At 40.0% G+C, this 14725-nt stretch overlaps 1 protein-coding gene across 1 annotated transcript in view; it reads left to right on the plus strand.

Annotated features, from left to right (window-relative positions):
• Positions 1–14725, plus strand: part of LOC109884267 (plexin-B3-like) — a 203929-nt gene that overhangs the window by 99993 nt on the left and 89211 nt on the right. The window contains 1 exon segment of the mRNA XM_031803673.1: positions 7673–7852. Coding sequence (XP_031659533.1) covers positions 7673–7852 — 180 coding nt within the window.

The following is a 14725-nucleotide window of genomic DNA, read 5'->3' on the forward strand; positions in this document are numbered from 1 at the left end:
ATCACTATGCACGTCACTATACACATCACTATACACATCACTATACACATCACTATACACATCACTATACACATCACTATACACATCAATATGCACATCACTATACACTATACACATCACTATACACATCACTATGCACATCACTATACACATCACTATACACTATACACATCACTATGCACATCACTATACACATCACTATACACATCACTATACACTATACACATCACTATACACAACTATACACATCACTATACACATCACTATACACATCACTATACACATCACTATGCACATCACTATACACATCACTATACACATCACTATACACATCACTATACACATCACTATACACTATACACATCACTATACACAACTATACACATCACTATACACATCACTATACACATCACTATACACATCACTATGCACATCACTATACACATCACTATACACATCACTATACACATCACTATACACATCACTATACACATCACTATGCACATCACTATGCACATTACTATGCACATCACTATACACATCACTATGCACATCACTATGCATATCACTATACACATCACTATACACATCACTATACACTATGCACATCACTATACACATCACTATACACTATGCACATCACTATACACATCACTATACACTATACACATCACTATACACTATACACATCACTATACACATCACTATGCACATCACTATACACTATACACATCACTATACACATCACTATACACATCACTATGCACATCACTATACACTATACACATCACTATGCACATCACTATGCACATCACTATACACATCACTATACACATCACTATGCACATCACTATGCACATCACTATACACTATACACATCACTATGCACATCACTATGCACATCACTATACACTTCACTATACACTTCACTATACACTTCACTATACACTTCACTATGCACTATACACATCACTATACACATCACTATACACATCACTAGACACTATACACATCACTATACACATCACCACACACATCACTATACACATCACTATACACTATACACATCACTATACACATCACTATACACATCACTATGCACTATACACATCACTATGCACATCACTATGCACATCACTATGCACATCACTATACACATCACTATACACATCACTATGCACATCACTATGCACATCACTATACACTACACTATACACATCACTATGCACATCACTATGCACATCACTATACACATCACTATGCACATCACTATGCACATCACTATACACATCACTATACACATCACTATGCACATCACTATACACATCACTATACACATCACTATACACATCACTATACACTACACACATCACTATACACTACACACATCACTATACACATCACTATACACATCACTATACACATCACTATACACTACACATCACTATATGTAACAGTACTCGTCTGGCGTTGTGTACAATCAGTCATCGACACGGAACTCCAACATGTAGCACCAGTCATGTAGCTTTATTCTGATAAGAACGACACAAAATTGCACGTCATGCAATGCACGTCTCACCATCCAACTCTGCACTCACGCACTGTACAAAATATATGAAACCCCCCCACCAGACACTGTAAATTGCTAGCTAGTACTGGCGGGAATTCTCTACAACAAAATGCACAACAAATATTCTCCAAAAACCACTGCATCTTATGTGTGATGTTCGAATAACATTTACAAACAATTTGATATAAATTGTACATTTAAATCATCACTTGAGAGTATAAAAATCACTTTTGATGTACAGTGCTTTGCAACCAACAACTTACCGCTGGTTTGGTGCTTGTTCACTGGGACGATTCTAACTGGAACATCCCCCCTCGTAAGCAAGCTACGCAAACCAGCCAATAAGATGCCATGTTGAGCAGGTGAAGGCAAGACAAACTCAAACCAAAAACCCATTGGCTTAACAATAAAGTGGCAAGGGGAATCACCAATATAACCCTGTTACATATACACATCACTATACACATCACTATACACTATACACATCACTATACACATCACTATACACACCACTATACACTATACACATCACTATACACATCACTATACACTATACACATGACTATACACTGTACACATCACTATACACACCACTATACACTATACACATCACTATACACTATACACATCACTATACACTGTACACATCACTATACACTATACACATCACTATACACATCACTATACACTATACACATCACTATACACATCACTATACACTATACACATCACTATACACATCACTATACACATCACTATACACTATACACATCACTATACACATCACTATACACTATACACATCACTATACACATCACTATACACATCACTATACACATCACTATACACATCACTTTGGGGCGACAGTGTAGCCTAGTGGTTAGAGTGTAGAGGCGACAGGGTAGCCTAGTGGTTAGAGTGTAGAGGCGACAGGGTAGCCTAGTGGTTAGAGTGTAGAGGCGACAGGGTAGCCTAGTGGTTAGAGTGTAGAGGCGACAGGGTAGCCTAGTGGTTAGACTGTATAGAATCCCCTGTATAGAATCTGTCGTTCTGCCCCTGAACAAGGCAGTTAAACCCACTGTTCTCTGGTAGACCGTCGTTGTGAATAAGAATTTGTTCTTTAACTGACTTGCCTAGTTAAATAAAGGTAAAAACGAAATGTAAATGAAAACCATACACATCCATATACAGCACCTTCAGAAAGTATTGGCTTATTCCACATGTTGTGTTGCAGCCTGACTACACGATGGATGAAATATATTTTTCTCTCCCCCATCTACACACACTACACCATAATGACAAAGTGAAAATATATTTTTCTCTCCCCCATCTACACACACTACACCATAATGACAAAGTGAAAATATATTTTTCTCTCCCCCATCTACACACACTACACCATAATGTCAAAGTGAAAATATATTTTTCTCTCCCCCATCTACACACACTACACCATAATGTCAAAGTGAAAATATATTTCTCTCCCCCATCTACACACACTACACCATAATGTCAAAGTGAAAATATATTTTTCTCTCCCCCATCTACACACACTACACCATAATGTCAAAGTGAAAATATATTTCTCTCCCCCATCTACACACACTACACCATAATGTCAAAGTGAAAATATATTTTTCTCTCCCCCATCGAGCTGACAAGGTACAAAATCTGTCGTTCTGCCCTTGAACAAGGCAGTTAACCCACTGTTCCCAGGCCATCATTGAAAATAAGAATTTGTTCTTAACTGACTTGCCTGGTAAAATAAAAATAAACACACACTACACCATAATCACAAAGTGAAAATATATATATTTTTAAGTTTAGCAAATATATTGAAAATGAAATACATATATTCACACTCCTGAGTCAATACAGAATCACCTTTGACAGAATCACCTTTGACAGAATCACCTTTGGCAGCTGTGAGTCTTTCTGAGTAAATCTCTAAGAGCTTTACACGCCTGGATTGAACAAGATTTGTACATTATTCTTTCAAACATTTTTCAAGCTCTGTCACATCGGTTGTTGATCGTCGCTAGACACCCATTTTCAAGTTGTCCGATTTTCAAGCTGATTTAAATCAAAACTGTAACTAGGCTTCTCATGAACATTCAATGTTGTCTTGGTAAGCAACACCAGTGTATATTTGTTTTAGGTTATTGTCCTGCTGAAAGGTGAATTCATCTCCCAGTCAAATGGCTTCCCAGACTTTTTAGGTATTGTTGGTTAAGGGGCTTGTAAGTAATCATTTCACTGTAAGGTGTTTGGAGCATTTGACAAATAACATTTGATTTGAATGTGTTTCCCTCCTCTCAATAACGTCACAAAATAATAAACAATATGACCTGATTATTCTTCAGATCTCCGCAGACCGTTCTTAACATTCATATCTTAGAAATATTGTTTGAAAGTTCTCTCTTTGGGTGTTATAGTTTGTCTCTGTAACAAAGACATTCCTTTCCCAATACTGAGGAGGGAGAGATTCCCCTCCTGCTTTAATTTCCGACCGATTGTTAAGGTGTCAAAACCGGCCCACCCCCTCCTCTCCTTCTGTGGGTAAGAGGGTGAGGTTGTTGTCAGCTATTTACTAAGATGATCTGAGGCCTTTGATCCTCGACCAGGAGAGTCATGACAGAATAGAGTGATGTTGTCTTTCTGATACAGAATACAGCGATGTGTCGTAATGTTGTCTTTCTGATACAGAATACAGTGATGTTGTCTTTCTGATACAGAATACAGTAATGTTGTCTTTCTGATACAGAATACAGTAATGTTGTCTATCTGATACAGAATACAGTGATGTCGTAATGTTGTCTATCTGATACAGAATACAGTAATGTTGTCTTTCTGATACAGAATACAGTAATGTTGTCTTTCTGATACAGAATATAGTGATGTCGTAATGTTGTCTATCTGATACAGAATACAGTAATGTTGTCTTTCTGATATAGAATACAGTCATGTCGTAATGTTGTCTATCTGATACAGAATACAGTAATGTTGTCTTTCTGATACAGAATACAGTGATGTCGTAATGTTGTCTATCTGATACAGAATACAGTAATGTCGTAATGTTGTCTATCTGATACAGAATACAGTAATGTTGTCTTTCTGATACAGAATATAGTGATGTCGTAATGTTGTCTATCTGATACAGAATACAGTAATGTTGTCTTTCTGATATAGAATACAGTCATGTCGTAATGTTGTCTATCTGATACAGAATACAGTAATGTTGTCTTTCTGATACAGAATACAGTGATGTCGTAATGTTGTCTATCTGATACAGAATACAGTAATGTCGTAATGTTGTCTATCTGATACAGAATACAGTAATGTTGTCTTTCTGATACAGAATACAGTAATGTTGTCTATCTGATACAGAATACAGTAATGTTGTCTTTCTGATACAGAATATAGTGATGTCGTAATGTTGTCTATCTGATACAGAATACAGTAATGTTGTCTTTCTGATATAGAATACAGTCATGTCGTAATGTTGTCTATCTGATACAGAATACAGTAATGTTGTCTTTCTGATACAGAATATAGTGATGTCGTAATGTTGTCTATCTGATACAGAATACAGTAATGTTGTCTTTCTGATACAGAATATAGTGATGTCGTAATGTTGTCTATCTCCTACAGAATACAGTAATGTTGTCTTTCTGATACAGAATATAGTGATGTCGTAATGTTGTCTTTCTGATACAGAATACAGTAATGTCGTAATGTTGTCTATCTGATACAGAATACAGTAATGTTGTCTTTCTGATATAGAATACATTAATGTTGTCTTTCTGATACAGAATACAGTAATGTTGTCTTTCTGATACAGAATAGAGTGATGTTGTCTTTCTGATACAGAATACAGCGATGTGTCGTAATGTTGTCTTTCTGATACAGAATACAGCGATGTGTCGTAATGTTGTCTTTCTGATACAGAATACAGTAATGTTGTCTTTCTGATACAGAATACAGTAATGTTGTCTTTCTGATACAGAATACAGTAATGTTGTCTTTCTGATACAGAATACAGTAATGTTGTCTTTCTGATACAGAATACAGTAATGTTGTCTTTCTGATACAGAATACAGTAATGTTGTCTTTCTGATACAGAATACAGTAATGTTGTCTATCTGATACAGAATACAGTGATGTCGTAATGTTGTCTATCTGATACAGAATACAGTAATGTTGTCTTTCTGATACAGAATATAGTGATGTCGTAATGTTGTCTATCTGATACAGAATACAGTAATGTTGTCTTTCTGATACAGAATATAGTGATGTCGTAATGTTGTCTATCTGATACAGAATACAGTAATGTTGTCTTTCTGATATAGAATACAGTCATGTCGTAATGTTGTCTATCTGATACAGAATACAGTAATGTTGTCTTTCTGATACAGAATACAGTGATGTCGTAATGTTGTCTATCTGATACAGAATACAGTAATGTCGTAATGTTGTCTATCTGATACAGAATACAGTAATGTTGTCTTTCTGATACAGAATACAGTAATGTTGTCTATCTGATACAGAATACAGTAATGTTGTCTTTCTGATACAGAATACAGTGATGTCGTAATGTTGTCTATCTGATACAGAATACAGTAATGTTGTCTTTCTGATATAGAATACAGTCATGTCGTAATGTTGTCTATCTGATACAGAATACAGTAATGTTGTCTTTCTGATACAGAATATAGTGATGTCGTAATGTTGTCTATCTGATACAGAATACAGTAATGTTGTCTTTCTGATACAGAATATAGTGATGTCGTAATGTTGTCTATCTGATACAGAATACAGTAATGTTGTCTTTCTGATACAGAATATAGTGATGTCGTAATGTTGTCTATCTCATACAGAATACAGTAATGTTGTCTTTCTGATACAGAATATAGTGATGTCGTAATGTTGTCTTTCTGATACAGAATACAGTAATGTCGTAATGTTGTCTATCTGATACAGAATACAGTAATGTTGTCTTTCTGATATAGAATACATTAATGTTGTCTTTCTGATACAGAATACAGTAATGTCGTAATGTTGTCTATCTGATACAGAATACAGTAATGTTGTCTTTCTGATATAGAATACATTAATGTTGTCTTTCTGATACAGAATACAGTAATGTTGTTGTCTTTCTGATATAGAATACAGTCATGTCATAATGTTGTCTTTCTGATATAGAATACAGTCATGTCATAATGTTGTCTTTCTGATATAGAATACAGTGATGTCATAATGTTGTCTTTCTGATACAGAATACAGTAATGTCGTAATGTTGTCTTTCTGATACAGAATATAGTGATGTCGTAATGTTGTCTTTCTGATACAGAATACAGTAATGTCGTAATGTTGTCTATCTGATACAGAATACAGTAATGTTGTCTTTCTGATATAGAATACATTAATGTTGTCTTTCTGATATAGAATACAGTGATGTCATAATGTTGTCTTTCTGATACAGAATACAGTAATGTCGTAATGTTGTCTATCTGATACAGAATACAGTAATGTTGTCTTTCTGATACAGAATACAGTGATGTCATAATGTTGTCTTTCTGATACAGAATACAGTAATGTCGTAATGTTGTCTATCTGATACAGAATACAGTAATGTTGTCTTTCTGATACAGAATACAGTAATGTCGTAATGTTGTCTTTCTGATATAGAATACAGTAATGTCATAATGTTGTCTTTCTGATACAGAATACAGTAATGTTGTCTTTCTGATACAGAATACAGTGATGTCATAATGTTGTCTATCTGATACAGAATACAGTGATGTCATAATGTTGTCTTTCTGATACAGAATACAGTGATGTCATAATGTTGTCTTTCTGATATAGAATACAGTAATGTTGTCTATCTGATACAGAATACAGTGATGTCATAATGTTGTCTATCTGATACAGAATACAGTGATGTCATAATGTTGTCTATCTGATACAGAATACAGTGATGTCATAATGTTGTCTTTCTGATACAGAATACAGTGATGTCGTAATTTTGTCTTTTGCCGGATCGCTTTTATATGTATTTTGTATTATAATCAACCAATCACCTCTGACTCTTCTTTTCTTTAGGATTCATTAAAGAAGTACCCGTGTGGAGGGGAACACACCCCCAGCCCCATCGCCTCTGCTGTTCCCCTGTCAGCCACCCCCTCTCTGACCAGGGACACTCTACTCACCGCGGTCACCACCACTACCGAGGTCGGCCACACCATCGCTCTGCTCGGGGACAAGAACGGATGGCTGCACAAGGTATATACGCACGGACACACACACACACACACAGAGGCACACACACAGTAACGAGAGGCACACACCATCGCATTGCTGGGGGACAAGAATGGATGGCTGTGGCAGGGTGTTTCAGTGCGCTAAACTAGCTAGCTGCGTTTGCTAGCTAAGTAAGTGAAACTGAAAAAAATGACTCTCCATTTCTCTGCTTCTCCTTCATTTTGGAATATATTAATTTAAAAACTATTGTCTCTCTGAGTCAACTACCCACCACATTTTATACACTGCAGTGCTAGCTAGATGTAGCCTATGCTTTCAGTACTATAATTATTCTCTGATCCTTTGATTGGGTAGACAACATATCAGTTCATGCTGCAAGAGCTCTGATAGGTTGGAGGACGTCCTCCGGAAGTTGTCATAATTACTGTGTAAGTCTATGGAAGGGGGTGAAAACCATGAGCCTCCTAAGTTTTGTATTGAAGTCAATGTACCCTGAGGAGGACGGAAGCTAGCTGTCCTCCGGCTACAACATGGTGCTACCCTACAGAGTGTTGTTGAGGCTACTGTAGACCTTCTTTGCAAAACAGTGTTTTTTTAATAAATTATTTGGTGACGTGACTATATTTAGTATAGTTTTTCACTGAGGCTGGTCCTCCCCTTCCTCCTGTGTGGAGCCTCCATTGCTGCACATGATACTTTAGATCAGGGATCTTCATCCTTTTCTAGCTCAGGGATCTTCATCCTTTTCTAGATCAGGGATCTTCATCCTTTTCCAGCTCAGGGGTCTTCATCCTTTTCTAGCTCAGGGATCTTCATCCTTTTCTAGCTCAGGGATCTTCATCCTTTTCTAGCTCAGGGATCTTCATCCTTTTCCAGATCAGGGATCTTCATCCTTTTCCAGCTCAGGGATCTCCTCCCAGGCAACCCAGGGATCTCCTCCCAGGCAACCCAGGGATCTCCTCCCAGGCAACCCAGGGATCTTCATCCTTTTCCAGCTCAGGGATCTCCTCCCAGGCAACCCAGGGATCTCCTCCCAGGCAACCCAGGGATCTCCTCCCAGGCAACCCAGGGATCTCCTCCCAGGCAACCCAGGGATCTCCTCCCAGGCAACCCAGGGATCTCCTCCCAGGCAACCCAGGGATCTCCTCCCAGGCAACCCAGGGACTACCATCATATGTTAGCAATGTATTTATTTTTTCACAACACCTTATCAGGTGATTGATAAAGGCAAGGCGAAGTTACCAACATTTTAAAATGAATAGATTTAGGTAGATTTAGTTTTAAATTATGTTGACCTCCCCACATTCTAATTGGATGATAGAGTTTACACTTCAACGTAGCCTATTAGTCGGAACCACGTTTTCACTAAGAGCAGCTGTTTAGTTGGTTAAAGGTGTTGGCAAAAACATTATGTCCAAGTCAAGAAAGCTTATCAGCAGCCAGCGGCTGTCGGGTGCTTTTTTTTAAAGCTTATGTCACGTTCTCTGTCACCCGTTCTCCGTCACACGTTCTCCATCACCTGTTCTCCATCACCTGTTCTCTGTCACCCGTTCTCAATCACCCGTTCTCTGTCACCCGTTCTCCATCACCCGTTCTCCGTCACCCGTTCTCCGTCACCCGTTCTCCGTCACCCGTTCTCCGTCACCCGTTCTCCGTCACACGTTCTCCATTACACATTCTCTGTTCTCCGTCACACGTTCTCCATTACACGTTCTCCGTTCTCCGTCACACGTTCTCCATTACACGTTCTCCATTCTCCATTACACGTTCTCCGTCACCCGTTCTCCGTCACCCGTTCTCCGTCACCCGTTCTCCGTCACTCTCCATTACACGTTCTCCGTCACACGTTCTCCGTCACACGTTCTCCATTACACATTCTCTGTTCTCCGTCACACGTTCTCCATTACACGTTCTCCGTTCTCCGTCACACGTTCTCCATTACACGTTCTCCGTTCTCCATTAAACGTTCTCCGTCACACGTTCTCCATTACGCGTTCTCCGTTCTCGTCACACGTTCTCCATTACACGTTCTCGTCACACGTTCTCCATTACACGTTCTCCGTTCTCCATTACACATTCTCCATTACACGTTCTCCGCCACACGTTCTCCATAAGATATTATGTCTATTGTATTTACAGAGCCTTCAGAAGGTATTCACACCCTTTGACTATTAACATTTTGTTGTGTTACAGCCTGAATTAGAAATATAAAAGCATTGATCATGGTGGAGTTATTAATTACACTGTAGATGGTGTATCAATACAACCAGTCACTACAAAGATACAGGCTACAGATACCTAATGGTGACTAGTTAGTTGAACGGCTGTGATGAGAGAAAATGGATCAACATCATCGTTAATCCATACTCGGTGAAAAGAAGTAAACCTGTACAGAATATAAATATTCCTAAACACTAAAGTAAAAGTGCAAATAAATTGCCATATTAACTTTATCTTCTGAATACAAAGGATTGTGTTTGGGTCAAATACAACACATCACTCTTCATATTTTCAGTCATGGTGGTGGCTGCATCATGTTATGGGTATGCTTGTCATCGCCAAAGACTAGGGAGTTTTTTTTAGGGTAAATAGAAACGGAATAGAGCTAAGCACAGGCAAAATCCTAGAGGAAAACCTGATTGTCTGCTTTCCAACAGACACTTGGAGAAAAATGCACCTTTCAGCAGGACGATAACCTAAAACACAAGGCCAAATATACACTGGAGTTGCTTACCAAGTAGCCTAGTTACAGTTTTGACTTAATTCTACTTGAAAATATATGGCAAAGACCTGTAAATGGCTTTCTGGCAATGATCAACAACCAACTTGACAGAGCTAGAATAATTTTATTTTAAAGAATAATGTGCAAATATTGTACAGTCCAGGTGTCCGAAGCTCTGAGTTACCCAGACGGACTCACAGCTGTAATCGCTGCCAAAAGATGATTCTAACATGTATTGACTCAGGGGTGTGAATACTGATGTAAATGAGATATTTCTGTATTTCATTTTCAATCAATTTTGAAAGAAAATCAGGTTTTCACGTTGTCATTATGGGTTGTTGTGTGGGTGAGTGATATTTTGTTTTATTTAATCCATTTTGAATTCAGACAGTAACACAACAGAATTTGTCATTTGTCAATTTTCCGAAGGCACAAAATGTGTTTACCCTGTTGTTGTTAGCTATTTTCATAAAACAATTGAAATAGACTGTATAGACTGTCAGCAGGCGGATTGGGCAGCCCTGATATAGACTGTCAGCAGGCGGATTGGGCAGCCCTGATATAGACTGTCAGCAGGCGGATTGGGCAGCCCTGATATAGACTGTCAACAGGTGGATTGGGCAACCCTGATATAGACTGTCAGCAGGCGGATTGGGCTACCCTGATATAGACTGTCAACAGGTGGATTGGGCAGCCCTGATATAGACTGTCAACAGGTGGATTGGGCAGCCCTGATATAGACTGTCAACAGGTGGATTGGGCAACCCTGATATAGACTGTCAACAGGTGGATTGGGCAGCCCTGATATAGACTGTCAACAGGCGGATTGGGCTACCCTGATATAGACTGTCAGCAGGTGGATTGGGCAACCCTGATATAGACTGTTAACAGGTGGATTGGGCTACCCTGATATAGACTGTCAACAGGTGGATTGGGCAGCCCTGATATAGACTGTCAACAGGTGGATTGGGCAGCCCTGATATAGACTGTCAACAGGTGGATTGGGCAGCCCTGATATAGACTGTCAACAGGTGGATTGGGCAGCCCTGATATAGACTGTCAACAGGTGGATTGGGCAGCCCTGATATAGACTGTCAACAGGTGGATTGGGCAGCCCTGATATAGACTGTCAACAGGTGGATTGGGCAGCCCTGATATAGACTGTCAACAGGCGGATTGGGCTACCCTGATATAGACTGTCAGCAGGTGGATTGGGCAACCCTGATATAGACTGTTAACAGGTGGATTGGGCAGCCCTGATATAGACTGTCAACAGGTGGATTGGGCTACCCTGATATAGACTGTCAGCAGGTGGATTGGGCAGCCCTGATATAGACTGTTAACAGGTGGATTGGGCAGCCCTGATATAGACTGTCAACAGGTGGATTGGGCAGCCCTGATATAGACTGTCAACAGGTGGATTGGGCAGCCCTGATATAGAATGTCTTCAGGTGGATTGGGCAGCCCTGATATAGACTGTCAACAGGTGGATTGGGCAGCCCTGATATAGACTGTTAACAGGTGGATTGGGATACCCTGATATAGACTGTCAGCAGGTGGATTGGGCAGCCCTGATATAGACTGTCAGCAGGTGGATTGGGCAGCCCTGATATAGACTGTCAACAGGTGGATTGGGCAGCCCTGATATAGACTGTTAACAGGTGGATTGGGCAGCCCTGATATAGACTGTCAACAGGTGGATTGGGCAGCCCTGATATAGACTGTCAACAGGTGGATTGGGCAGCCCTGATATAGACTGTCAACAGGTGGATTGGGCAGCCCTGATATAGACTGTCAGCAGGTGGATTGGGCAGCCCTGATATAGACTGTCAACAGGCGGATTGGGCTACCCTGATATAGACTGTCAGCAGGCGGATTGGGCAGCCCTGATATAGACTGTCAACAGGTGGATTGGGCAGCCCTGATATAGACTGTCAAGAGGTGGATTGGGCTACCCTGATATAGACTGTCAGCAGGTGGATTGGGCAGCCCTGATATAGACTGTTAACAGGTGGATTGGGCTACCCTGATATAGACTGTCAACAGGTGGATTGGGCAGCCCTGATATAGACTGTCAACAGGTGGATTGGGCAACCCTGATATAGACTGTCAACAGGTGGATTGGGCAGCCCTGATATAGACTGTCAACAGGTGGATTGGGCCACCCTGATATAGACTGTCAACAGGTGGATTGGGCAGCCCTGATATAGACTGTCAACAGGTGGATTGGGCAGCCCTGATATAGACTGTCAGCAGGCGGATTGGGCAGCCCTGATATAGACTGTCAACAGGTGGATTGGGCAGCCCTGATATAGACTGTCAACAGGTGGATTGGGCAACCCTGATATAGACTGTCAACAGGTGGATTGGGCAGCCCTGATATAGACTTTCAGCTACATAACACTGACTGTAGCCTACAAATGAAGGTGTAGACTTATAACCTACATGGTTATATACAGGACAACATTACAGAGGTAAAGATAAAACAGATCAAATGTGGTTATATACAGGAAGTACCAGGTAATAACATGGTAATATACAGGAAGTACCAGGTAATAACATGGCTATATACAGGAAGTACCAGGTAATAACATGGTTATATACAGGAAGTACCAGGTAATAACATGGTTATATACAGGAAGTACCAGGTAATAACATGGTTATATACAGGGAGTACCAGGTAATAACATGGTAATATACAGGAAGTACCAGGTAATAACATGGCTATATACAGGAAGTACCAGGTAATAACATGGTAATATACAGGGAGTACCAGGTAATAACATGGTTATATACAGGGAGTACCAGGTAATAACATGGTAATATACAGGGAGTACCAGGTAATAACATGGTTATATACAGGGAGTACCAGGTAATAACATGGTAATATACAGGGAGTACCAGGTAATAACATGGTTATATACAGGGAGTACCAGGTAATAACATGGTAATATACAGGGAGTACCAGGTAATAACATGGTTATATACAGGGAGTACCAGGTAATAACATGGTTATATACAGGAAGTACCAGGTAATAACATGGTTATATACAGGGAGTACCAGGTAATAACATGGTTATATACAGGGAGTACCAGGTAATAACATGGTTATATACAGGGAGTACCAGGTAATAACATGGTAATATACAGGGAGTACCAGGTAATAACATGGTTATATACAGGAGTACCAGGTAATAACATGGTTATATACAGGGAGTACCAGGTAATAACATGGTTATATACAGGGAGTACCAGGTAATAACATGGTTATATACAGGAAGTACCAGGTAATAACATGGCTATATGCAGGAAGTGCCAGGTAATAACATGGCTATATACAGGAAGTACCAGGTAATAACATGGCTATATACAGGAAGTACCAGGTAATAACATGGTTATATACAGGGAGTACCAAGTAATAACATGGTTATATACAGGAAGTACCAGGTAATAACATGGCTATATACAGGAAGTACCAGGTAATAACATGGCTATATACAGGAAGTACCAGGTAATAACATGGCTATATACAGGAAGTACCAGGTAATAACATGGCTATATACAGTGTATTTGGAGCAGCTACAGCAGCAGTGTATGTGTGTGGGGGGCGGGAGTCCAATGGTTTGGATAAAAGGCGTGTGGAACAGCCCTTGGCAGGAAAGATTTCCCACCCCTACTTTCATCTCCATTAGAAACCGGGGCCCACGCCGGCTGCCCACCCCTACACTCTTCATTAATACTGTGTTAACCACTGCCACTGTTCCAACAGGCAGTTCCACAGAGAGTTCATTAACATCAAACATGTTGCTAATGTGAATTATTGATGAAACCAGATCCTGCTCAGCCCCACAATGCCTAGTGCTGCCTGCCAGTCCTCAGGATAGATACCTTCCCACACACACACTAACGACACACTCCCTAATCACACACACACACACACACACACACACACACACAGCCACACACACACACACACTAACAACGCACTCCCTAATCACACACAGAGCCCAATGGACACTGGTCTAAAGTAGCGCCTGATTGGTTGTGGGGTGCCCGATTTGGTTGTGGGGTGCCCGATTTGGTTGTGGGGGTGGGGTGCCTGGCCTTCCCTAGCCCCCATGTAATTCCAACTGAAAAACTTTCCTAGTGGTTTTCATTGCAAGATATTCCCA

The sequence above is a fragment of the Oncorhynchus kisutch genome, linkage group LG24, assembly GCF_002021735.2.
Source record: "Oncorhynchus kisutch isolate 150728-3 linkage group LG24, Okis_V2, whole genome shotgun sequence".
In the NCBI taxonomy this organism is placed as follows: domain Eukaryota; kingdom Metazoa; phylum Chordata; class Actinopteri; order Salmoniformes; family Salmonidae; genus Oncorhynchus; species Oncorhynchus kisutch.